The sequence below is a fragment of the Dermacentor silvarum genome, chromosome 2 (assembly GCF_013339745.2).
Source record: "Dermacentor silvarum isolate Dsil-2018 chromosome 2, BIME_Dsil_1.4, whole genome shotgun sequence".
Taxonomy (NCBI): domain Eukaryota; kingdom Metazoa; phylum Arthropoda; class Arachnida; order Ixodida; family Ixodidae; genus Dermacentor; species Dermacentor silvarum.
This window is the reverse complement of record NC_051155.1, coordinates 223,624,442-223,650,040: the sequence shown is the minus strand read 5'-3', so window position 1 is coordinate 223,650,040 and position 25,599 is coordinate 223,624,442. Positions and strand designations below refer to the sequence as shown.

The following is a 25,599-nucleotide window of genomic DNA, read 5'->3' as shown; positions in this document are numbered from 1 at the left end:
GAATTTTGCGTTAGAGTGATTGGGTGGGTGTTCCACTATTTAGTGACGTTGTTTTGTGCCCGGGCGTTCTTACAATCTGTCACCATAAGAACGCAGCCGGCGTAGACTCACTTTCGTTTAAGCAGAGAGAGGTACTCTTGGCACAACTTCAATGCAGATAACACCTTTGTTCACATCAGCGGCCCTTGACTGTAGAGACAGGCCGGCGCCTGACGAGAAGTGCCTAGATGATCGTAGCCAAAGGTGCGGAAGGTCTACTATGGCGGAAGGTGCACTAGGGCGACCCTGTGATGACAAAAATGCCAAATACCGCCGAAGGCTGTTCGCCGGACCCGAAGCCACAGCTATCAGAAAAGCTGGCACAAGGACCGACCTCTTCGCCTGTCAGTCATAGCACTTCGTTTTCTGTACCTGAGAGAAAGTTGTGAGGCTCTGCCGCAGTATGCCTATTATTGCAGAAAAGCCAGCTTTATGTCGTAGTCCAAAAGGCGTTTGGGTGGAGAGCGGTGTAAACGGTCAGGTGTAAACCTAAGAAAAAAAGAAAACATATAATTAAATAACGGTAAAGAATAGAAGTGTGTGCAATGGTGGGTGGGCGGGTAGGCATTGTATATATAAGCATTATTTGGGTTTCGTGGACAAGGTTGCCGTACGGGCACCGAAACGTCAATTACGTCGTTGGTTGGTCAGTCACGATATTTATAATTGTTATACTAATACGCTCTGGCTCATTTAGAGTCATTCTATGTGCAGTATTCTAAATAAAGAAAATGAAGAACAATATAAATCCTGCTGTTTGGGTTTCTTCGACAATTTAAACCCACAAAACCCAACATATCATTTTTGATACGCTGAATTTGATGCCTAAAAATTCACATTTATGTGCTAATGACCTAAACTAGAGCCTGTACTAGCGTTTTTGGTGAGATGGAGGACGTTTAGCAGTCGTGATACTACAGCGAATAAATTACAAATTAAGTAATTACCGTACTAATTAATGTTTACTCAATAACATGTCATAGTTTTCCTTGTACCAATAAACATATCTCCATGACCAGAAATAAATGTAAACACGCTGTTTTAATTGTCTTTGATGTGAAATGGTGCTTGGGCTTTGTGGGGTTAAATCATGACGAGGTTTCTGTTCTCGGCCAGAAAGATAGGTCTAGAGTTGGTCTTCGCTCTGAGTTAATCCGTAGCAGGCTCAAAAAAAGAAAGGGGCAAGCTTTAGCGATGGAGCTCCTATCTAAATATATGGTAACGAATAAATCGTTTTCCTCGATAACCACTGTACCGATTTTCATTACGTTTGTTGCATTTAAAACAAAAAAGAATAACATATAGTGACTGTAGGAAGCAGATTTTTTATTTATACCGTCAATTTTAGAGCAACTCTTGAAAATTGCAAAATAAAAAAATAATAAGTGTAAAGTTTACGACTCTGTAACACAACAATGAAAAACGATGTCATAGTCCTGTAAACTCCCCCTAATCACAACTAACCATACTGCGCATCTAAGTGATTAACTCTAGCGAAGTTGTATACAGTCTTTTTTTTTTTCATGTATTGCGTTATTTAAATTTGTTAAAGACTTGTTCTTACATCTTCACCCGCTAGCATTTGTATTATTTATTGTTACTCCTTTTTGCTATTTCACACAGTCGTGTTGTTCCCTTTATTGCGTTATTTGTATTTGTTAGACACTTGTTACTTCGTCTTTACCCGCTAACGTTGTACAATTTCTTTGTACTCCTTTCTTTTTACTAATTACCTATATCCTCCCCTCACGCAATACTCCTTCGGGAGCCTGTGAGGTAACTAACTAACTAACTAACTAACTAACTAACTAACTAACTAACTAACTAACTAACTAACTAACTAACTAACTAACTAACTAACTAACTAACTAACTAACTAAATAAATAAATAAATAAAGAAATAAAGAAATAAAGCCGATAAAATTGATGTATTATACACCACTCTTAAATATACCACTGAACTGTGAGTAGGACTTCTCCCAACCCCTTGTAAAAATTGTAACGATATTACGTGTGCTCTGATTCCATATCTCAAGTTTGTCACCTTTAGATAATCTAACAGATGCAGCTTAAAGAACTTCGATATCTCTTTTTAAATGCAAAGTTGCGGATTTGTAAACTTCTTGCTTAAACTTTTCTAGACTTAATTTTCATGATTACAAGCCTGGAATCAAGATTTTGCTTTATGGAGTCAACAGAATCTAACCTTTTCTCACAAATACACCAAATTTCATTCAAATTGGTCGTATGGTTGTCTCATAAAAGCGTTTCTGTGTTTTACATGTATTTTAAGCAGGAAGATCGGAGTTGGCCCCGAATTAAAGCTTCCTCTGAACCGTCGATGCAAAGACGTGGGCGTGGCGGCTAGTCTAATCGATCGTATCTCTCCGTCTTGTTCATTTACAGCATCACCAGTGGTAGCTACGCAACAAGAACAGCACCACTATCAGCGGCGGAGGAATACACACCGGTGCCGGAATGGGTTTGGCTGTCCCACTGGCGGTCACCTTGACGGCGGGCCTGCTCCTCACACCATCAGTCCAGGCACAGCGCCGCGGTACGGCAACCCTGCCAACACTTTCTCGTAGACTCGCGCTTCAGATGTACCAGGTGTACCAGGTACTATAAGGTACTTCAGATGTACCAGCTACCATAAGTAATTTCAAAAAAGTCACCCCTGGCAGATGGCACAATTCTAGTCCTTGAGCTGGTCTACTCGAAGAGGCGGGCACTAATCGCACGAAAAATAAAAATGCATAAGCGACCAATTAACGAAAATTAACGAATTATGTTTTTCTTCTTCTTTCTGGGGTTTTACATGCCAAAACCAGTTCTGATTGGAGGGCTCCGTAGTGGAGGGCTCCGGATTAATTTTGACCACCTGGGGTTCTTTAACGTACACTTTAACGGCGGTCGCATTTCGATGGAGGCGAAATGCAAAAACACGAATTGGGTTTTTAACTAATTATCTTTCGGTACATATTGCAATTTGCAAATTGTAGCCAGGGCGAACCCACCTGAAAATAATTCTGTGGATGACATCATCTTCGAGACATGCGCAATGAAACGCAGTGAAAGTGCAACGGCGTTCCACTCGCTTTTTTATCAAAACACTGTTTTATACATTGAAGCAGGAAATTAACTGGACCGCCAATGTATATTTTCACACAGTTCGGGAATCAATATCCCGCAACTGGTGTCATCCTGAGAGTTGTTTTTAATGGAATCCGCTTTGCGATATCCCTGGCTACAACTGGTAAATTGCAATGTGTGCCATAAAATAATTAGCTAAAAAACTTAGTTACTTTTTTTTTCAATTAGTCGAATATGCATTTCGATTCCTCTTGAAAATAGTGTCCCCCTGTTTGAGCAATACAGCATAATGATTAGAATTGTGCTATCTGCCACACGTGATTTATTTTAATTACTTAAGGTCTTGGCAGAAACATCCGATATGCACAGAGCGAAGTGCGGGAATTCCGCTGGGTGCTGCCCTATTAAATGCCAGCCTGCCGTCAGCGTGTTGGCGAGCACTACGAGAAAACGTTTGCAGGCCCCTAGATGGTGAGCAAGTACCCATAACTGTTTTACGGTATAAAGTAACTATTAACCAGATAAGTAGATCATAGTGAAAACACCCAATGCAGATACAAAATTATTATTTATATTAATTATTTATTGCATCAACTTTTTGCGAATAGTGCAACAACAGTTTTTTTTTTAATTAGTGACTCTTCTCAATCGGCTGATGAACTTAATTCCACTAGCCGATGTGGAGCAACTCGTTTTTGTGCTTCCCAGATGGAAGAGTAGGTTCGCTTTATTGATTCTGTGCAAGATATCATGCTTTGTTATCATTGCTTTATTATTACGCATATATTTCATTTCAATATGCACGCAGAACATCATACTTGTCGACAAAAGGCCATGTCTTCTTATTAGCAGAGCTAAGAAAAGCCGCACCACATCGACTGGTGGAATTCACACACCGTGTACAAGACATCGAAGCGCCAAATGCGTAACTTATTAATTATGTATAAAGCAGAACTCAAAAAATTTTTTTGAATGAGCATGCCCGTGAAGCAAAGTGTGGGTTTTGTTGTCGGCTGCGTTTATCTTTGCAGATGAGTTAACTTGTATTATCTCTTGGACCATTGTCGGTGGACTCTTTCTTTTTTCGCCTGTGAGTTGAAGCAGCACATTATATGCAGAATGATAAGATTAGCACTTACATTGTTCTGCCAAATTGTGGGAGTGGCGGACAACTTCTGGCATAACCTTAGTAACTTATAATAAACATTTCTTAAACGTGGCCGATACACGCTTACAGGTTAATTTTTCTTGCTCGGAGCTGGGAGTTGAGTTTAGGGCTGAGCTTATCACTTTTTCACAATGGCAAAAAAAAAAAAAAATACAAAGAGAGAGAGAGAGAGAGAAGGAACACTACATACACGCTTGAATTCAAGGTCACAAATTGTCGTCACCAGCGCTAATCTTTCCGTCAATACATTTCCGACGTCCGACGTCACGCTAACACGACCACGCACGGTAATACGTGGTAGTGCAGGTAATTATAAACAATGCTCTGAATCATCGCAGGCATCTACAACGAGATACCGGACACAGCCAACAGGACGCTGCCCCCCGATGTGGAGCCACTCGAGAGCAAGTTGGGATTCGCCTGCTTTTACCCAAGGTGACTGCGGGGGTAAACGCGAGCAGGCGAGGTTTCGAAATACAGCCACCAGTGGAAAGCAGATTATACTACTCTCAGCGAAAGCTGTTTGAACACAATCAGTCTGAATACGTGACGCTAACGACGTCTTGCACAATTCTGATGTGTACAAATCAATCAATCAATCAATCAATCAATCAATCAATCAAGCACCAATCAATCAGGGGGTACACCGGATACGTGCCCACCCCCGGAAATCTTGTGTACTAAATACAGTACGTAACCAGCCCCTCTCCCCCCCCCCCCCCCCCCCCCCTCCTATTTCGCCTTCTGTCAAGTGCCGCTCACTCCCCACCCTCCGAAAAAAATTGTTTGCCTACGCCACTGCTTCTTGGTACGACCAATCGTACGTAAGATCGGAGAATTTCTGATAACGTCGGAATATTTTGGATGACCAGTCGTACGAGAGATTGGATATATATTTTTACGCACATGTTTCTGCGGAACATACATGTCCGTAGAGATTATCCAATCCGTCGTTCGACTGGTAGTACCAAGGCTTCTAAGAAGTTTCTGACGTGCTTTCACTGTCCAGTCCGAATAGCCATCTTTCCGACGTGTCGTCCGACAGATCGGACGGTTTTGACGCACTTGCGTTCCGTCTTCACCCGTGCGCAGTGACCCTCCCGTGGCCGGTCCGAGCGCGTACCACGGCAACCGTCCGCTGGGCGCCCGCTCCGTGGTTCCGCACGGGGGCCTGGTGCGCTTCCACTGCTCGGTGCAGCAGTACTACCAGCTTGTGGGACCCGAGGCGGTGCTCTGCGTCGACGGCGCCTTCAACGAGACGCTGCCTACGTGCGAGAGGGCCTTCCTCGGTGAGCAGCTCCTTTCTCGACGGCGTCACATATATGTGTGCTCATCGATTGTTCTGCTTTTTCCTCTCTGGTATGGATCTAGTTCCGTTACGACATGAGAACAAAACAAAGTTTACCGAGGAAGTCGCCCTATTCGGTACGACAAAATTCACTGTCCGAGAGACACTGTCATATGCTGTGAAAACGCAGGAAGAGGGTGTGCCGGAAGCTTTCTATTTCACATATGCGACACGTAATATTCCAAAACTATCGGATATTATTTTTTTATTTAGTCGCAGGTGCGACTAACAGACGTTTACGAACATTTTAGTGCAGTTTGCAGACATTTCTAATATCTATAAACGCTCGCAGGACTCACGTAGGGCGTTAGGAATGCTTTTGCATGACATTTCACGGGACTTTCACAACATACAAAACATAACAGTTCTACCACTGCGTGCTTTGCAACACTGTGGCTCCTTTTTGTGTGTGACTGTCTTGTGCAGATGAGTGGCTCAAGTGCCTTGAAACTTAGTGGTACGAACAGCCTGCGGTGCACAACAGAACCCTTTACTATATATGTCGCAGTATACTGCCGGTATTGCAATACACATAGGGCAACGCCATCTTGTTTGGGACTGAGGGAAGACGCTGGAGCATGCGCCAAATTCAAATCGTTTGTTCACACTATTCAGTTAACGCTTTGTTTCACCTTTCGGATTTCACTCTTCACCAGCAAGCAGATACAGAAACGAGTAAATGAAACAACAAACAATTCCCCGTTTGTTTTATTGAAATTGACAGAAAACATTCGCAGGACAAACACGTGTCGTACAACTATATGTTGGGTCGTGTTCGTCGGCTCCAGTAAGCCTTCAGTACTTTGTATCAAGACATATTTAGCGTACTTCTCTCGCGCTTCCGTTGTTTCCAGCCCACAGAGAAGCTTGAACCTCATTCCAGCGGCTTATGCATGGATATGTTCTTCGCGACTTCATCCTGTAGATTTCACCGCCCTGCGTGGAGCTGATGGGATCAAGCAGAGGTATTTAATATAAGAAAGCGAGAGAGAAAGAGAATCGAAGGATGCTGTCGCAAATCCATAAAACTGATGTCACACGATTGGCTACGTTTCAACTCCTATACGGCTCAACGTTGTTCTGAGCGCCTTTGTCATTGCAACAATATAAAATACGGCACCCTAACGTCTGCCATGGTCCACGGAGCTTCTTACTGCCCTAGTTGACGTACGTTAAAACAAGCATTACAACGAGAAGAAACAACGTGACTTCACACTTATATACCCTTCAGCCGCATCATGAAATCCAGCCACCTGCGCAGCAAACCCCCCGCAGCTCGAAAGTTTCTACATTTTAACAAAATAGTCGTATTCTTCGCCTGATACTGCAACCTACTAAGAGTGCTCTCATGCACATTTAGTGATGACTCTAAAAACGAATGAGATACCGCAGCTTTCGTTCTTTTGAATTTGGAAGAACTTCCTTCGTGGCGTTTGATAGGCAATTGATAGCCAATCAATAGCTAATTGATAATCGACAAATAATCAATATATTCCGGAAAATGCTGAAGATGACTTGGTAGTGCTTAGCCCAGCCCAAATACGTGGCCAATACCTTGCGAGAAACTCGGCGACCAACGGTCATAGTGGCGAGTACGCCGAGACGCAGAAAAGAAGAAAAAAAAAATAGTGAAAAGGGCGCGAAAAGTACCGTGATGGCGTTCATCCAAGTACTACTAGGTGGTTCGTTGTGAGAAAGGAAGGTTGGCGCTATCTTTCCAAGTGGGAGACGCAGACCGTCTCTCCCGCCTCCTCTCAGGCTCCTCGCAGCAGCTGCAGCGGCAAGATAAAAGAATGTCACTATCTTAAAAGTAGCGTCAACCACTTCCTTCTTCCGTTCCACTCACGCTCGGTGCGGCCTCGACGGTGGCGCCACCTATATAGCCTGTTGATACCATATTCATCGCACCGGAAGTGCGATTTCCGGCGCATGCGACTAAAATCGCAGTGTATAACGCATAAAAATTGCGAAATGGTTGAAGAAAACGAGCACTCGCCAACCGAAAAACAAAAAGAAAAACGAGTATGTTTTTGGCGTTCTTGCGCCCAATACGGGTGCCTTGTTCACAATGAACGAGGTGCATGACGGTCTTTATTATATACATGCCGAATGACGTAATGCGCTTGCGTATATCTCAGGGGGAGTCCCCGTGTCCGGTTTTTTCCAGCCGATTTCCAATCAATACCGTGTCCTGTTTTTTCGTGATGCTCTGGCAGTGCGTTTGACATAGTGTGCCACTTGGCTACATCATTATGGCGCTGTTGTAGCCTTCTTTTCCCAGTTTCGCCTATATATTTCGCATTCCGCTTACGCTCTACTGCTGTCGCACGAAAACTTTGGCTGAAGAGAGACTTACTCGACAATGGCTATGCCGATCAGCCTATAATGACGGAAGAAAGGCGTGCTGCTAACCCTCTTGCCAGAGCAAGGACAACAAGGTAGCGGGCTTCACTTCCTTAAGAACGAGGGTTGAGCGAGTCATTTCAAGGATTTTCAAAGGTTACGAAGTGCGAATCTGCCACAACTCTACAAGAAAACTAACCCAGCAGCTCGTCAGATTCAAAGACCGCCTCGAAAAAGAAAGTACCCTGGCATCGTTCGACAAAATTCGTGCCAAGACTGCAACTTAAAAAGAAGACTACAACAGCACCGCAATGACGTAGCCAAAGGGTACACCGTGTCAAACACACTGGCGGAGCATCGCGAAAAAACGCAGTATTGATTGGCAATCGGCTTCTGTCACATAAAAGAAGCAATTAAATTTGATTCAGCTGTGTTTTGTTGAAAAGTGTCCGCTTTCAAAAGTGTGTGTGTGTGGGGGGGGGGGGAGGGGGGGGGGGCGCTCAGCGATGTTTTTTTTTTTTTCCCTATCGACGAGCACGGTTTTACGGATAGCATAAACAGCTACGCTGTTAATATTTACAATGCTCGCAATAGTTAGATATTTGATCATTCATATCTGCATCAGTAGGCAATTTAAATGATAACAGCTTTTTCACCGGTCGATTAATGACCGATCCCCTACAGTGGGTTGCTCCACTTCATTAGGGAACGAAAGGTACATCTACAAAACAAGATTGTGGTTCTCGCTGTGGAAGAATGCTGCTTTCTCAGTAAATAAGCTCAGAGTCGAAAGAATCGCTGAAGTCTGCTGTCTTTGCTTCTGATTCTGTAGCTGTTTTTCATCCTTAAGGAGAAACAGTGTTGAAGAATGATTCAGACAAGTTGATATAAATTTTTCCGTTTCGGACGTTCTCTCACAAGAGATATGGTTGCTTACACAGCCATGGAGGAAATTTTAGTTATTTCAAGGCAATTTCCTTCATAAAATCTTCATATGTTACTTCATTCATTTCTTGCCCTTTTGATGATATTTAGTAACACCTAAATTTCTTTTTCTTTCTTTTCTTTTTATTTCCATCCGACTCTTGGCCGATCCCCCCAGTGGGTATGCGCCACCAGTAAAGGAAAACGAAAATATATCAAACCAAATTATGCAGTTCAGGAAAATTAATCTGTCTGTTGTTCTGATTACTAAATTGCACATTAACTGTAGTTTCAGAATGCATATCTAAAAGTTCAGGTGCTCAATTCTTGGCCAATCCTCTGAAGTGGGTACGAGCCATGTGCTGAGGACATCATCATCACCACCACCACCACCACCACCAAACCGAACAACAGAACGTACCTACGTGGCATAGTGCCTTTGTGTGTTTACAATTCCAGGAAATTTCTGGAAGGTCCCCATCGGCAGATTAAACCGGGCTTTACATTTCCTGTGCTACTCTCTCTGGGGAGTTTGGCAATATATACTTCTGCAACAGAAACGTACGCGATGCCTTGTTTAATTTTATAAGTGATACAAAAGGACTGCCATGTTAAATTTTTTTATTGTGATAAATAACTAACAATACTGATAGTATCTCCTATTTAATACATTCATTTAAAGTTCATGACAGGGTTCGCAAAATTAAGTTACTTGATTATGATTATTTGCTAATGTACAATTATATTCCTTTAACATGTTCTCTTTAATTTTACAAAGTTAATTTTTAGCTTTTTCTACTACTGCCCGATTCATGGCCTATCCCAACACCACCTAGATATCCCAGCACAAGGCCTACGCACTCCGATCCATGACGTTATGCTATACCTGGCCCGACTGCCATAGAATCTAATGGGGATGCTCCCGCGTAAGCAACAGTGACTTTGACGTCACCGCTTTCGTCACGCCAGCCTTGGCAATGGAAATTTCGGACCAGGTAGCATGACGTCATAGATCGGAGTGCGTAGGCCTGTGCTATCTAGGTGGTGTTGCATATACCCTCGGTAGTGGGTCGCGCATATCACGTATAGGATCAACCAGACAACCAACTTTTACGAGCCATGTTTTGGCTATTTACGTACTATTAAACACATAGCTCTTCAGTCACAGCGGAAGCGAAAACTTTGTTTAGGACTCCCATCCCAGAATCTGTGTTTCTAAAATTTCGAAACTGAGAGATTCCCGTTCCACTTCTGAGTAAACAAATAATCATATAGGGACACCCCTTTTGTCGACGCCAAGGTTAATCACGTCCGTTCCCTTGCATTCCAACTTTTCCCTCCCTATCCTTCCTCACTCGTAAAGTAGCCAAAGAGGTGGTTTATGGTATGCTTAGTATGGCTAACCTTCTTATTTTCCCATCTTTTCTGTTGTTGAAATTTCAGCGCGAAAACTAGACAATCTCCATCGTAGTGTCGTATGGTCTATATATCGTCATCTTTCATAAATATGAAGCGTAGTTTATTTATTTATTTTATTTATTTATTCAGCATTGATTAAGACACAGTGAAGGTCTTGGATGGCAAGGCTAAAGGCAGAACATAGTCTGCCTGACGAAGGCCCTGTCACCCATACATTGCTCAACGATAAGGTAGCAGGTAAGAGCTGGTATGACGAAACGATCTTGAACGAATGTAACATGTATCGCGTCTTTCTCAAATAGCAACGACGGCGCAACTTACTCGCCGTTTGCTTCCAGCCCCACACACGCAACAACATTGGGGCCAGCACGCTGCGGTGCCGGAGCATGCGCATTGGACGTAGCGCGGCGAACCTCAGTCCATACGCAATACTGATCGGAAGGAGCAAGTCCATGCACTTCGGAAATCAGCTAGCCTTTCCTATAGCCGCTGTTCTTTTAATGCGAAAGCATTACACAGCTAGCCTTCCCTATAGCCGCTTTTCTTTTATTGCGAAAGCATTACATGGCTCGTGAGGCGGAAAATCCGCCGTTGGCGCGACCACACGATGGTCGAAAAAGGCCACGAACCCTCGACCTTTGGTGCGAGTCGAACCCGCAATCTTTCGGGTTAATTAAGGCGATGTTAATTAAGGCACAGTGAATTAATGTACTCGAACCCATGACCTTTGGTGTTAATAAAGGCAAAGTTAATTAAGATGGGGTTAATTAAGGCACTCGAACCCACGACCTCGCGTTGTGCGCGCCTTTTGACGAACGCCGTTGGTCACGTGATTTGGCGGTGCTTCTGCTGAGGTTCCGTTCGAGTAGCGTGACTCCGCCCCTGGCGCTACCAATTGTCGCCGCGCTTCTACTGACGTGACAGCAATGCTTTCGCACTCATCCACGTAGGGATAAATCATAAATAAGTGTCCCTTTATTTTTTATTTTTTTTTTTGCGTCGTTTGCAGCGCATTGCAGCGGTGGGCAGACGGGTAAAGACGCTTGCGCACACTGCTATACATGGTGGTGTATATAGACTTGTATATGTTTCATTTGCAGAGCGACGACTGGTGGCAAGCGTGAAGGGCGACTACGTGCTAGGGCCCGGCGGCCTGTACGTGGTGCCGCCTGATGCGCCGGTCGAGATTACCTGCCGCCGCACCATGGGCGGAGGAGGCGGAAGCCCCACTTGGCAGTGGGACGCAAACCTGGACGTCTTCGTCAAGGGTAAGCGGCGCCAGCACTGTCTCCTGTATACGCTGTTCTTCAATCGCCTATATCGATAGCGACGGAAATACGTCACGGCTCAGGAGAACGAGTTGAGGAAAGGCACGGAGGTAAACCATCAGGTCGCGCCCCGTTGGCTACACCGCAATGGAGGTAGGCAAGCAAAACGTGGGGGGAGGGGAGTGAACGAAGACAGAAGGAAAAATAGTAATGCAGGCTCACACGCACGCGCATAAGTGCCTGATCGTCATGCAGTTCAAGCAATCATACAGCTGTTCAAGCATCGAAGTGACGCACTTTGATGTTTTTCTGCGTATATAGATGACGGATGAGGCCAAGGTTCCAAAACCATTTGATCCGTAAAATGGTCGGTCTTTGGTCGTCGACCGAGGGGGCAGCTAAGAGCTGTTCTGTTTGTAGCCGATTTTCGACGCGCCTTTCGGGCTGCTTCTCGCTGACCGTAACTTCGATGCGTCTGCAAGAAAGCAGCTCGAAAGCCGTCTGCTAGCAGATGACAATAAATTTTGCCGGAACGCGATCAGCCGCTTACACGACGAGTCAAAATTTTCTGATAGCCAAGAATTATTGAACTGACGGGTGATCCGCGGTTCAATAAAACACTTACCAGATGCGCTTTGCAGCCTTCATTTAGCCTCTGAACACGTAAATTTACCACTTCCTTTTTTCAGCGAAGTTAGCCTCTAGTTGGTCGGGATTTTTCGCGGCGGCGTCCTCACGAAAAAAAAAAAAAAAAAAGGAACGCACCAATCCACTGCTGTGAAGGTGGATTACCAGCGAAGCAGTTTAGTACGACATAGAGGTGACACAGAATTTAGGTAAAAGGTATGAGCAAACTTTATCTTTTGAGCTGGCGACGGCGGCCATCCCGAAGAAAGACAAACGCACACACACTTTTGTTTGATCTGCGGTCTTGATCGGCGGCATTCATTCGCGTGGAAGACCACCGCCACCCGGCGGAAAGCAGACACGCGCGACGGGACCGCCACGCCGAGACAGCGGAAGGAAACTAGGCACGCAAGTACTTGGAACGACTACAAAGAGAAGGCGGTGCGAGCGTACACATGGCCGACGCGGGTCGCACATCGTCAAATATTTGAGAAACCTTTTTTATCTATATACCCTATGAGTCTACTGATCTTGAAAATGGTGCCTATTGATAACTAATCTACTCAAAATACATATCCGAGTAATAAGACGTATAAGCTTTTGCATAGAATGAAGCAATCTTGCATCAAATTCGGGAGCTGCGTTTTTGCACACGCAGATCTGTTGACGGACACGAAAAATGCATAGAACCCTATAGCCATAGATAGCTTCGCTGTAAAAAAAAAAAAAAAAAAAAAAAAAAAAAAAAAAAAAAAAAAAAACCTTCAGCGATTGAAGCGAAAAGGGCACACATTCTTTCATATCACGCATACAATATACAGCACAGCATTCGTTTCAATAAAGAACAAGCACAAAATAGGCATCCAAACCACATAATTGATGATAAGACACTCCTGCTAACAATGCGAAGCACGCAGCGCTCCCTGCATACGTTTCCCGTTAAAGATTACTGCTGCGCAAGCTGCCGCAGCGACGGCAGCTTACGACGTGGGGAGTGACGTCACTATAGCCTTTCACATATATAAAGGAACCAGCCTAGCAACTGATTTCATTGTTGCTGCAGCACCGCTATGGGTAGACAGCGCATAGTTAGGACTCCCGACGAGCATGCAGCGTGAATACGAGGAGCGGCAAAAGGAAAAGAAACGGCAATACGACCAACGGCGACGTGCTTCCGCTGGTCGTGTTACCGCCGAATTCCAGCACACATGCGGGAGAAGTCCGCACGTCCACATTCTCCTGTGGCTGACTAATGCGCCGGAGGAGGAATTTAGCAATAAAGCATTGCATGTCCCCCTCAGCAGCTGTAGTGGTGGTTTTCAACAGCAACAGTGGTGGTTTTCGCCCCCATCGAAATGCGGCCGCCGTGGCATCATCTTCTGATAACTGTATTTCGGCATTTGAACCGTTTTGACTCGCAATCTTGCTGTTTTTCTTGCATGGATTGAATTGATTAGCACTTGGATTAAAGTTGCTGGCGATTGTATTATACCTGTTGGCGCTCGGATTAAATTCGATGGCGCGCGGCCTGTTTGAGCTGGCGCTATATGGATTAAATGTTTGGCACTTGGAAAAAATAATCTGGCGCTCAGATTATTTCTGTGGCGCACAGATTTTTCAGCCTGGCAATAGGATTAAAGTGAGCACGATAAATTAAACAACCGTGCTTGTAGACTCCCATGTTACACCGTTAGCCGACTTGCTGGAAAAAGTGACACTTCGGGTTGTTGAATGCCCATCTAAACATAAATGCACGTGCTCCGTTGTATGCCGCCCCCACATAAATGCCACCGCCACGGTCGGAAGTTCATCTTTATAAAACTTGTGCTCAGTACGCCATTTCCATTGTACGTACGCATGAAAGACAGACACATGACATAGGTGTACACCATAAGACCTTATGAGGTGATGAACAGTGGTCGGACAAGAGATATCTCAGGCTGGATGCCAACGTTTCAGCAGGTGGACTTGTCTTCTTGGTTCATCTTTGTTTTTTGTCCCTGTCCCGCTTGGATAAGGCTGTATGAGGCTATCAAAAATATGTTAGGCCATATTTTGCATTACTTTCAGTACTCTTTCATTACTTCTGTTATTCTCCAGGAGGGCGCGTGAGTTTGCGCTAACGACATTTTTCTCGGTGAGTTGGCCTCCCGAACTTCATGAGCTGTTGACTCATGATTCGCCCGTTCGCAGAGAGCACCTTCTTCACGACCCCAACATCGACGATCCGGATGAATCCCGTGGACGGCAGCCGCGGACTGTTCATCTGCTCGGACGGCACCGAAGAAGTGATGCTCTCCCTCGAAGCACGAGGTGGGTACACTTTATAATCGCTTTCTGTTGCCTTTATAGTATATATATTTCAAACCTTTACTATCAAGTTAGTTAGCGGGAAAGGGGAGGTCGAGTCCGTCTTGCATTCACGGCGAAGCCTTGCCCGTTTCCTCTCGTGGGTACATAGGCGAGAAGAATACGCGCATTCGAGGGGCTCGATGCTTTGTTATTGGTAGTTAACCATACGAAGAAACAAGCAATGAAGTCGGAGAATTGCATAGGAAAAATTAGTTTTGCTCAACTGAAATGTAGAAATATTAAAATAGGGGGAAATAAAAGTTGAGGAAAAAATAACTCGTGGTACTACTGTCGTGGGTACTACATGTACCCACTGTCTCGTGGGTACATGTTATTTCTATTAAACAACAACATCAACGCACGGCGCGCTGACCCATCATCTCGACACGTGTTGCGACATGCCATATATATGGTTGTACGCTAGGCACCCACTGGCTTTATAAGCCAGGTCATCATTATAACCATAATGTCCATAATGTATGTCAGCAATCGCAGTCAGCGGCCGCGCATTGGCTCAGTTTGCTGTAGTGAACAGAAGTGTGTTCCAGCAGTGGACCTTCGCCGAAAAGCGGCATGTTCCTTTAAACACAACACAGCATGTTTCAGCTCGAGTGACAAAAACAAAACTGTAATATGCAGTGCAGTGTGGACAAAGAATAAGGACATTTTCTTCATTCCCGCCAGGCAAAATCATTCGCGAGCATGGAAGGCCGTTGCGTAGTGCACACTGAAGTAATTGATTACACGCTTTAGGAAACGTGTCGCGAATGAGTGATAGAAATCAGCCGCTGCTAAGGCCATGTCCATTTGTCAGAATTAAATATCCTTGCAGAAGCACCGGATATCCGACTTGAAAAGTCGCGGCAAAAATGCCATGTCCCGACCTTTGGGTGGACGTTAAAGAGCGCCAGGTGGTCAAAAGTAATTACGGAGACCTCCAATATATGGGGTAACTCTTTGCGATTATACTTTGTTGCAAACTACACACACATACAATTAGTAACAAAGACAGGACAGGCACACAATCTCTTACATCCAATTTGAGAAGCGATTCACGGGACGCATCTGCGCGCACACTGTAACGCATGAAAGTGTGAGTGCTATACAAGTTCTTTAGGAAAATAAGCCTAGATGTAAAGGCTAGTGAACTACATGAAGCATACCACATCAAGAAAAGGGGGCACTGTACTCCTTTCTGGTGCTCTTTTGAATGTTTCCATTGTGTTTAATTTGCTCTTGTTTATTTGTGTGTTTTTTTTTTACTTACTGTGTACGTCCCCGCCCCTTACTCAATGCCCCACGAAGAGACCTCTGAGATAGATAGATAGATAGATAGATAGATAGATAGATAGATAGATAGATAGATAGATAGATAGATAGATAGATAGATAGATAGATAGATAGATAGATAGATAGATAGATAGATAGATAGATAGATAGATAGATAGATAGATAGATAGATAGATAGATAGATAGATAGATAGATAGATAGATAGATAGATAGATCAGTGCGCCATAACCCGTCTATCTTCCTTGAGTGTGCCAATAGTTTACGCCGAAGGTCACATAATCGACAAAAAAAAATGCGACTAGTCCACCAGCAAGTATTGGTGGTCTCTCATAGTCCCCTGCAAAGCCTTCGGGACGTTAACCTTCGTCAGTTATCTGATTCCCTGCGTCTTCGAAGTGGCGGTGCATCCGCATCAATTGAAAGTGCAAAGCCGCAGTTTCAAATACACACACACTGACGCCCTCGTTCGCTTATTGCCGCCTTCCTTCTCAGGTGACCGGTGTCCTCGCCCCCCGCTGGACCGTAACTTGCTCATGCGATCCAACTCGCTCCGGGCCGAGTTCGCGTGTAGCCGAGGCCTGCTGGTGGGCCCGCTGAGCGTGCGCTGCCAGAGCTTCCGGCGCTGGGACCTGGCCCCACCCACGTGCTTCGTGGCCGAAGGCTGCCCCTCGTCGGTGCAGGGCGGACAACAGGGACCCCGCTTTCCCTGCGTGGTGCCCGAGCTGCCGGCGGCGGTAGAGGCGTTCGCCGACAACCGTCGCGTCGTGTCGGGCGACGCCGTGGCGTCGGGAGAGTCGATGCGCTTCCACTGCGCGCCCGTGGGCAGCTTCAAGCTGTTGGGCGAACCGCAGCTGACCTGCGCCGACGGTCGCTGGAGTGATAAGCCTCCAGTCTGCGCCGTCAGCAGCCGTACGTCAACCTCGTTTATCTTGACGGTGGAGTTCAAGACCGGGGGCCATATTTCTTTCTTTAATTGTAACATTTTGGCCTGCGGCATACCCGGGTACTTAAGCGAAAGCGTGCAGGTCCTTCGCATGTAATAATTGGTGTAATAATTTATAGAACGTATTGTCCATGAGCCGACGCATATAACTGCCTTTCTGATCAGTTGATAGCTTCAACGTTGATAATTCTCTCTCATGCGGCCATGTTTTGTAACGATCTATTTCGTTTTCGCCCTGCGTCGATAGCCGTAACGCGGACGAGCCGGAGTTACCGCGGGAACAGGTCGCTTGGCTTGGTGAATGATAAGAAAATAAGAACGGAAATGCAACGAAACGATATATATATATTAGTTTTCAGAGCACGCAGAACCAAAGGTATACGTGTGCAAAAAGCTGTATAGACTGGAGAATATAAAGGGACAATTTTCATCCACCCGAATATAGCACGAAGATACAAAGAACACTCATTCGGGGTTTTGAGAAGGACAGCTTCGCAGTGACGAAAAAACTTGGAGTACGCTTAAGCTTCGCCTTTAAGAGTGCAACGTGATAGGGTTATTGGACGCCGTTGACGCAGACACCGTATTTTCCGCGACATGGGGCCCGATCGAATTCAGAAAGGCTCGGTTTTCAACATTCCCCTCAATGTCGCCTAGAACTAAAGTACAGCGAAACACCATCAGAATTGGAGGACGCTTAAGCTTCGCCTTTAAGAGTGGAACACGATAGCATTCAAAGATACCTGGCTGCTTATCGAGCTTTTTTCTCGTATATTCAAATTACAATCCTACGCTATCACGTCTGTAGGTTGTGGTTAAGTCGTACTTTACGATTTCTCTGACGGATTTTACTTTGAGAAATTCAATTTTTGTTCACTAACGCCTTGCGCCACGCGAAGGGCCCGCCTGGTCGGGGTGGTTCGGGATGATGTGGTTCGGCATGATTATTTCCGCCAGACGCCGATGCTTACGCCGACACCGACACCGACGCCGAATTTTCTGCGACACGGGGCCCTTAACGCTATCGCGTTAAAAATTCATTCTGGTCCGGGAGGCCGAATTTTCTAACTTCGGAGCTTTCTTTTGAGAAACCCGTACGAGTTTCTTTTGTACGAGCAGATGACAATTTTCCCGTTACACGCACCTTTCTCCACCTTTCGGAATCCCGCAGAACTGATTTAACAAATTTGTAGCCTCCGAGATTGGCGCGCGTGCTAATCTCGGAGGCCAGTGCAGACTTGAAAATAAGGTTTAAATGAATTTTAAAGAATTACATAAGTCGATTTACGGATAATGGTTCGAAGCAGTGACGTAATGGAAATAAATACCCTGTCCTGTGTTCCTCGCGCAGCGCACACCCTGTCGGTGACGCTCAACTTCCCGCACGCCGTCGCTCCGGGCGGTGTGGTGCACGTCCTGCCGTACACAGAAGTCAACATGGTCTGCACCAGCAACGACCCGGGACTGCCGCCCCAGTGGACCATGGAGGCTGAAGTCAACGCCACAGCCATTGGTACCCTGCACATCGCGTGCTCTCGCTAAACAAAGGCAGCCACGCTCCCACTGCGGTTGCTATATACAACAAAACCTGAATTGGCATTAGTGGGCAAATTTTAGAGGAATTTCATATCTACAGGATTCTATGGCTTCTCTATCGTGTGTTTTAGCTACATCACCATTAAAAAAAAACAGTAAAAAATTTAAGCCCCGTTAGTTTCACATGGGGTTCCATGTAAGAAAGGTTCACGATTCCATGTGAGCACATGAGACTATCCAATACGAAAGGGGTATGGAATATGGAGTGTTTAATTTGAATAATCTCAGATAAGAAGATAATACATGGGCACGTATATGCATAACTTAGAACTTCGCAACCTCAGTGTTCAATGACGAGAGATTGAGTGTGATAACTGGCAAGGTTCACTGTACTCTCAATGCGATGACTCTGGATAGTGCGGTATGTGCCCTCAGATTAGTAACACACTAACCATTACTAAGTTTGGAAGCGATTTATGTTTAGAAGGAGTAGCATCAATGAAAGTTATGAAAAAATCACCGCCAATCCACTCCTGCGAAAGGTGGTCGGTCAGCGAAGCTGTAGATATGTTGCGCCTAATGTAGGGCAACTTGTCAAACACCGATTCCATGATGTGCGCCCATTACGCACATTGCTATTCAAAGTGATATATGACACAAACACGCGGTTCAATGTAGTTTGCAAAAACCTTTATTTTATTTATTACTTTGAAATTACTGTTATAAGTGTTTGGTGGTCGCTGTGATACACACTGCTGTTTTCCGTTCTTACTCTCTTCCACGAAGTTGGTGAACCACTGCTTTGTTTCCGGTTTTGACATGTTTACGCTAAAGTCTCCCACAACGACCACCGGCGAGGGATTGGCGGCAACGTATGTTGTCCAACGCATCAGTGCGCGCGCCTCGTCATCAACCATGTGGTTTGACTTTTTTTTTATTTGTGCGTTTCTTATTAAAACGGAATCTGTGCTGTACGTTCGCTTCACGCCTCTGCCTTACGGGAGTAAGAGCCATTGTTCCTGGGCCTTCACTGCCGCCGGGATCGGCCAACCTGGGTTTTCTGTCGACGTGATGGACCTGAAAGAATCCCAGGATCATATAGCCATAGACAGCTTCGCTGTAATAATTACACCACGGGAGGAGACGCTGCCATGCTGCCACATGTACTGTGGGCAACGGCAGCTGTACTCGCGCCGTTTCCCGTGCATATGCCCAGCACGTATAGTATTATGCGCGCGCATATAACAGCTGCTTCAATGCACGCGTGCAGAGAACCCCGGCTACCGGCAGTCTACGAGCCACCTGCGGTTCACGGCACCCCAAGCCGGCCTCGAAGGGAGCTTCACGTGTCGATCGCACCCGCAAAGCGGCTGGGCCGAGTCGCGCACCGTCCACATGCGCGTCAGGGGTGAGTGCGCGGTGCGACCTCTCTGTGCACAGCGCCTTCTCTAACTATAGAGCGATGACTGCGACGTCGCTTCCTATCACATTGGGGGCACCCTGCCGCGTTTGCGAGCCGACGCCGCTGGGTAGCGCTCGCAACCGTACCGTATTAAAGCCCCTAATATTATCGAGGGACTTTATACCGTATACTGGGTGCCTCGATGCCGGCATAGAGGAACCCGATGACATCGAGGTACCTGGAGTCACGTGACTCCCGTCGACGCAGCTTGCTGCCGGCACTAGAGGCCGCGGTCTAGTGAGGCCCGAGTTGATCGAAAACTGCCAAAACAATGAGCACGAGGACTGGCTGCAGCAGCCGCTCCGGGGGTCTTTCCTGTAGCCCACAGTGTGGAAGTGCTGACTGCACACTACACAGCACTAACATGGTAACTTGGTGGCACTTAATCCTTACTCGAAATTAGCCACTGGTCACGCAAACTGCTGTCGGAAGGCATCTATGGTGGGTCTGAATTATAGAGCTAGACTAGGTGTAGGGGTTGTGTGATATCAGCATCTTGTGGAAAGACACGACGCCCGGGTCTGTTTTTCTCTGACTAGACGAGCATTGTGGCATGCTGCAATGGCCCATTACTGAGCAAAACGTACGGTGGTAAGCTGAGTGAACGAAGAAATAGCATGAATTTTATGTGCTTATTACGCATAGGTCACAACGGGTGGACGTCGTGTGCTCTAGTTTTACCGGCGGCGACGGCGACGCAGCCTCCGGTGTGTTATTGGCTCACGTCGCAGGGATCTAGTCAGAGGAGACGTAGTGTAGCAATGAAGACAAAGATACAGGGGCGGACCTTTTGCGCATATGTTACTGCGCAAAGTATACCGGCAGAGGTTAACAGCACCATTAGTTTCTGGGAGTCCATGTGCGACGGTTTCGCATTTGTCCAAGAGAAAAGCAGAAAAAAAAAAAATCAGATTTACCACTCAGTATATGGTGTATTTTGTCTTATTTTGCTGCTGTAATTAAATGCATTATTTGTTCTTCCTCAGCGTACATTAACTCGAGTGAAAATTTGGGATACCTTCAGGAGCGCTCTTATGGGTGCTTTGATCTTTTTAACTGCCCTGCGAAAGCAGTTATGGGCAGTTACATACAACAAAGAGTCAGACAGACTCATTTGATGAAAAAAAAAAAAGGTTCATTAAAAAAAAGGTTTCTTTTCTCATTCGTGAGTAACGTGTTACGTAAAACAGTCATATCACCATCCCCGCAGCATGCAGTGATCGATCATCGCAATGCGCTAGCCGCGATCCCAGCGTTCTGGCGTGGGTCGTCAGTCAATTGTTCCTGGGCGAAGAACCTATAAAACCATGCTACATAAACCAAACTAGGATATTCTCCGTACTACACGTCGCAGTTGCATGCAAACAATGCATGTTATCCAAATTGTTCACGCCGCCACACACATGTGCCGCGATGCTCGGCGGCGAAAAGACATCGTTGACACTCCTGACATTATACAGTCAAACCCGGATATATCGAATCTGATGGGGATCGCAAAAAAAAAATTCGACGTATATGTAATTTGATAGATAAAATAACATTTTTATACAAATATTTTCAAGGGAATTTTAATGCTGTTCGTTATACCCAATAATTCGTTATATGCGGGTTCGTTATATGCGGGTTCGACTGTACATGCACTAAGGCTCTCCCGCTCCGTAGTGATCATGCAGCGGAAGACTTACATAGAATTAGCAGTTGCTGACGCCGTGGCACGATGTGTCATCTCGCAGAGCGCATGTGTCCCGTGCTGACACCCCCGCGAGGCCTGCGCATGCGCGCCAACTATGACATGGCCGTGTTCGAGTGCGACCCGCCCGGACAGTTGGTGGGCTCCTCGCTGCTCCAGTGCCAGCCCTTCGGGAACTGGGACTATTCGATTCCCCAGTGTCTGCGGCCAGGACGAGTGGAAGACTGCCCCGTGATCATCCAGCGTGAGTGTGTATATATATCCACGTGCCGGGCTGTTGCTGCTCTCAGCAAGGGTGCCGCTTCGAGCAATGATACCTTACTAAAGCATAACTATATCGTAACGTTGCTACACTCTTAATCTCGTTCCGCACTGGTTCCACTAAGATAAGTGGAACATATCTGTAAAAAAAAAAAAATTGTCCACTTACTTGATGACCCTGCCACTGTGTCTGTTGTATATGATGTTATACGGTCTGAAACGCTCGGAATCCGTGTGTCGCCCATAAATGCAGGGCCCCGAGGAGGTGTCAAAGATCCGGCCGGCGTAGGTGGAGACGAGGAGGCGGGTGCCGGAATGGGAGGCGGCGTCAGTGGAGTGACCTGGCCCGACGACGGCGAGATGGGAGAGCCACCGGCCACGCCAGAGGACAGTCCGCCGCTGCGAAGTCGGAATGCGTTTGTGGCGCCCTTCCTTTCGCGCCTGCGCCCAGGAATGTTGCGCCCGTTGTAGAATCCGCTCGCACAAACGTCCCCATAAAGAAACCAGTTCAAGACACGTCACACGTTGAGTTATCTCGTCCTTGTCTCATGAAATGCACCGCAAGGAGCGCCACATCGTAGTACGCTTCCGAAAGACAACGATCGACAGTCTCGTTTTTTTTTTTTTTTGTAATTCATAGCATCATATTTATTCGGGAGCCATGGGTATCTACGACTGGGAAGGTGTGTGACTTGCGCGACCTACGGAAACCAGGCAGCCACTGCGACGTCGGAATGCCGTGGCCACGCATATGGGCCACGTGTCACCTGCGTTCAGGGGTGTTGTCCCTTGTATACAGACGCCACAACAACCCAACCGTCACAAATGTCACCCGCCGTGGTGGCTTAGCGGCTATGGTGTTGCGCTGCTAAGCACGAGGTCGCGGATTCAAATCATGGCCGCGGCGTATGCATTTCGATGGGGGCGAAATGCAAAAACGCCTGGGTGCCGTGCATTGGGGGCACGTTATAAAGATCCGCGGGTGGTCAAAGTTATCCCAGAGTTTTCCCACTACGGCGTGCCGAGCTAATCAAATCGTGGTTTTGGCACGTTAAACCCCCGAATTCATTATCAGTAACGTCTCATTTAGGAGAGAAGTCAGGACCCGTCACACCTCGAGTGATGTCGTCTCTGTTCTTTGAAATGGCTGGGGCGAGTGGAATGTATATCCGCCACACACTTATAAAAACGGAAAGACTTTTACATTACACCGATAAGGGGATAGATGTTAAACGACACTTCTTCCAGGTGTCGTGGTGTCTGCAGCGCGTGTCATCTCATCATGTTTATCGTCATTGCGTCCTTGGTAAGCCAAGAAATCGCAAATATATATATATATATATATATATATATATATATATATATATATATATATATATATATATACTTTTCTACTCCACCCAGTTGGTCAAAGGTTGTCGCTCAGTGGATTAATGAGCAGGTGGCCCCAGTCCAGGATACGTCTGTCAGCGTATACATGATGGCGGATGACACGTACGCTGCTGCCAGGGTTGTGGTGGCCGTAGTCAGCCACCCTGTGTCGAGGGGTAGAAATAGAGTGGTGGGATAAGGTAGTGTAGGAGTCGGTGGGTGGCACATCCACAGGATATGAGAGGAGAGAGATACAGGGCTCCGAAGCGATAGAACCCATGAAAAAGAGTGTGGTGAGCAGTTAATCTGTCGGCGACGCTGATATGTTGCAGCACCTGCGTGGCTGCAGGCGCACGTGTCGTGCGTGCCAGCTACGGGTCCATTATAATAACAGCTCTCCGAAAGTGCCTCAAGGAGTGTTACGCTGAATGTTTTCTTTTTGATTGTTTGTTTCTTTCATGTCTTTATGTTTTTTATTGATATATATGCGTAGTACCATTGATATGCGTACTTCTTATCTCATTCTGCGTCGCTAATATCCTTCGTGGGTAAAAGCCATGCCTTGGCATGACAACAATAACGTATTATTGTACTTAGTGTTGCTGCCATCAGCTATCGCCTGTCCTCCTGTGCATGCGCAAAGAAGCCATTTACTTTACTTTTTTCACATATTTAATCTAATCATCACATATACCAATACGAGATAACATCGAGATAACTGAGCATTTACGCTTACGTGTTAACGTAGTTGGGGGTGACTGTTTACCAAGAAGTGAGACAAACGTTCCAGCGCGAGGCAAACCCTGACAATACTGCGTTTATTTCGTCTTGTAATACTTGTTTTATCACTCCACGTGCTCTTACTTATCCGGAGCGTGCAACCATTTCATCTGGTACAAACAAAATACTGCGGAGAATGGAATGTTTCTATATTCAGACGAAAACATATCGAACGGGTTTTGCTCTTGCTTAATTAAGGTAACATTCTTAGCAAGCACGCACGTTTCGTCCTCACTGGGCGCGGCATCTCTCGTAAAGCATATGCTTATACGCACCAAAAGTGGCCTCCAGACAGTCATATACAAAGAGCCACAAAGAAGTTTGCGTAGCCGTTCCAAGATCAAAACACGGGTAAGTGTAACAAAGCAAGATAAGGTAATAGCCATGGCAGGGATTTCTGACCTTGATGTCATTGGCTGATTTTTACTGCGTGTAATCCCTGCAAGGAAACACCATTTTATACATGCAGTTTCCGTAAATATCAGATGCATTGATTTTGGACACTTGCTTAGAATATTAAGAAAGCTATCAAAATATTACACTGATTGTCTTCGGAACGGACAAGGGTAGCCAGACCAAGTAGCCGGCCGCGAGTCGCTAGCAGACACGAGAGAATCCAAATTTGGGCACTCCGTTCTATATAAATATACTATATCAGTAGATGTCAGCAACATTGATAAAGGATGAACCGCATTTCTTAATTAAAAAAAAATACGACATAACGAAATTGTTTCAGAAACCATCGAAGATTATTGGCGCAGTGAGCCGGTAGCTTATGAGGACCACGGAAGTAAATTGCACGCTAGCAATAATTCCGAAGTATATGCTGCTGACGTCGACAAAGGTGTTTGGAAATGGCGGCACAACTTATCGTCGACATGTTTTGGTTGACGCCATGAACCGCCGCGGTAGCCCATGGCTAAGGTGTTACGCAATACTAACTAAATCGCGAAAGTGTGGCGACTTATAGCCGCGACGATCGCGGCACGAAAACGACGAGACGTGACAACGATGGCATGACAGCAACAGCGGACAAGCGCTTTCTTCTTCACTCGTTTACCCCACGGGGACCGTGATACTTTTCCGATCATTCTCTTCAATGTCACGCAGACCCCACGCACTGTGGTAGTCGGTCTAAGCGAAGCTGTGGTGAGCTGGCGGGACGAAAATACGAATCTCGACAAGAGACGCGCAACGGACTTTCGCGACGAATGCATGCGCCCGGCAACAGTCAGCCCACGTGGCCGGCGAGCTCCACCAATCTAAACTTTCAGACGCCACACACCTCTCGCGCGGCAGCACGTACGGGTACGTCTCAAACAAACTTATAATCGGTGACACCCTCAGAACGACAAACAAGTTCCGCCGACAAAACCCCAAGTATATAGCTCGCGCTGCAGCAGCACTATAAGGCGCTGCCAAGTCCTACGCGTGCACCGCGTAGTACAAAATACTTGTAGAATGTAGTTCCTTGCTCCGGCATCAGTAATGTTGCACATATTTATAGGTTTAGTACAGTCCACTCTGTGATCCAGTCAAACGCTACATACATATTTGTTTATTTACTAACATGCTAAATAACGGTCTGTAATAAGTTGCACCTTTTCTTTCTTTTTGTGCGGCGTGGCAGAGGCGCGGAGTGATACGTCACTGGTAGACACCATCTGCACGTTGGCTCATCTGA

The 25,599-nt window shown here is 46.0% G+C and overlaps 1 protein-coding gene across 3 annotated transcripts in view; it reads left to right on the top strand.

Annotated features, from left to right (window-relative positions):
- The window catches only part of LOC119440727 (uncharacterized), a 67,914-nt gene extending 45,580 nt beyond the window's left edge, over nt 1-22,334 (top strand). For 2 of the 3 annotated variants that reach the window (XM_049662356.1, XM_049662357.1), the window contains exons 3-11: nt 4,639-4,735; nt 5,393-5,589; nt 11,435-11,602; nt 14,423-14,542; nt 16,365-16,781; nt 18,167-18,328; nt 19,622-19,759; nt 21,547-21,747; nt 22,018-22,334. In XM_049662356.1, the coding sequence (XP_049518313.1) occupies nt 4,639-4,735; nt 5,393-5,589; nt 11,435-11,602; nt 14,423-14,542; nt 16,365-16,781; nt 18,167-18,328; nt 19,622-19,759; nt 21,547-21,747; nt 22,018-22,235 (1,718 nt within the window). In that variant the 3' untranslated portion in view covers nt 22,236-22,334. Of the gene's footprint in view, nt 1-2,495; nt 2,597-4,638; nt 4,736-5,392; nt 5,590-11,434; nt 11,603-14,422; nt 14,543-16,364; nt 16,782-18,166; nt 18,329-19,621; nt 19,760-21,546; nt 21,748-22,017 lie in introns of those variants that run through there. The other variant, XM_037705610.2, reaches the window with a different exon arrangement.
- The last annotated feature ends 3,265 nt before the right edge of the window (nt 22,335-25,599 follow it).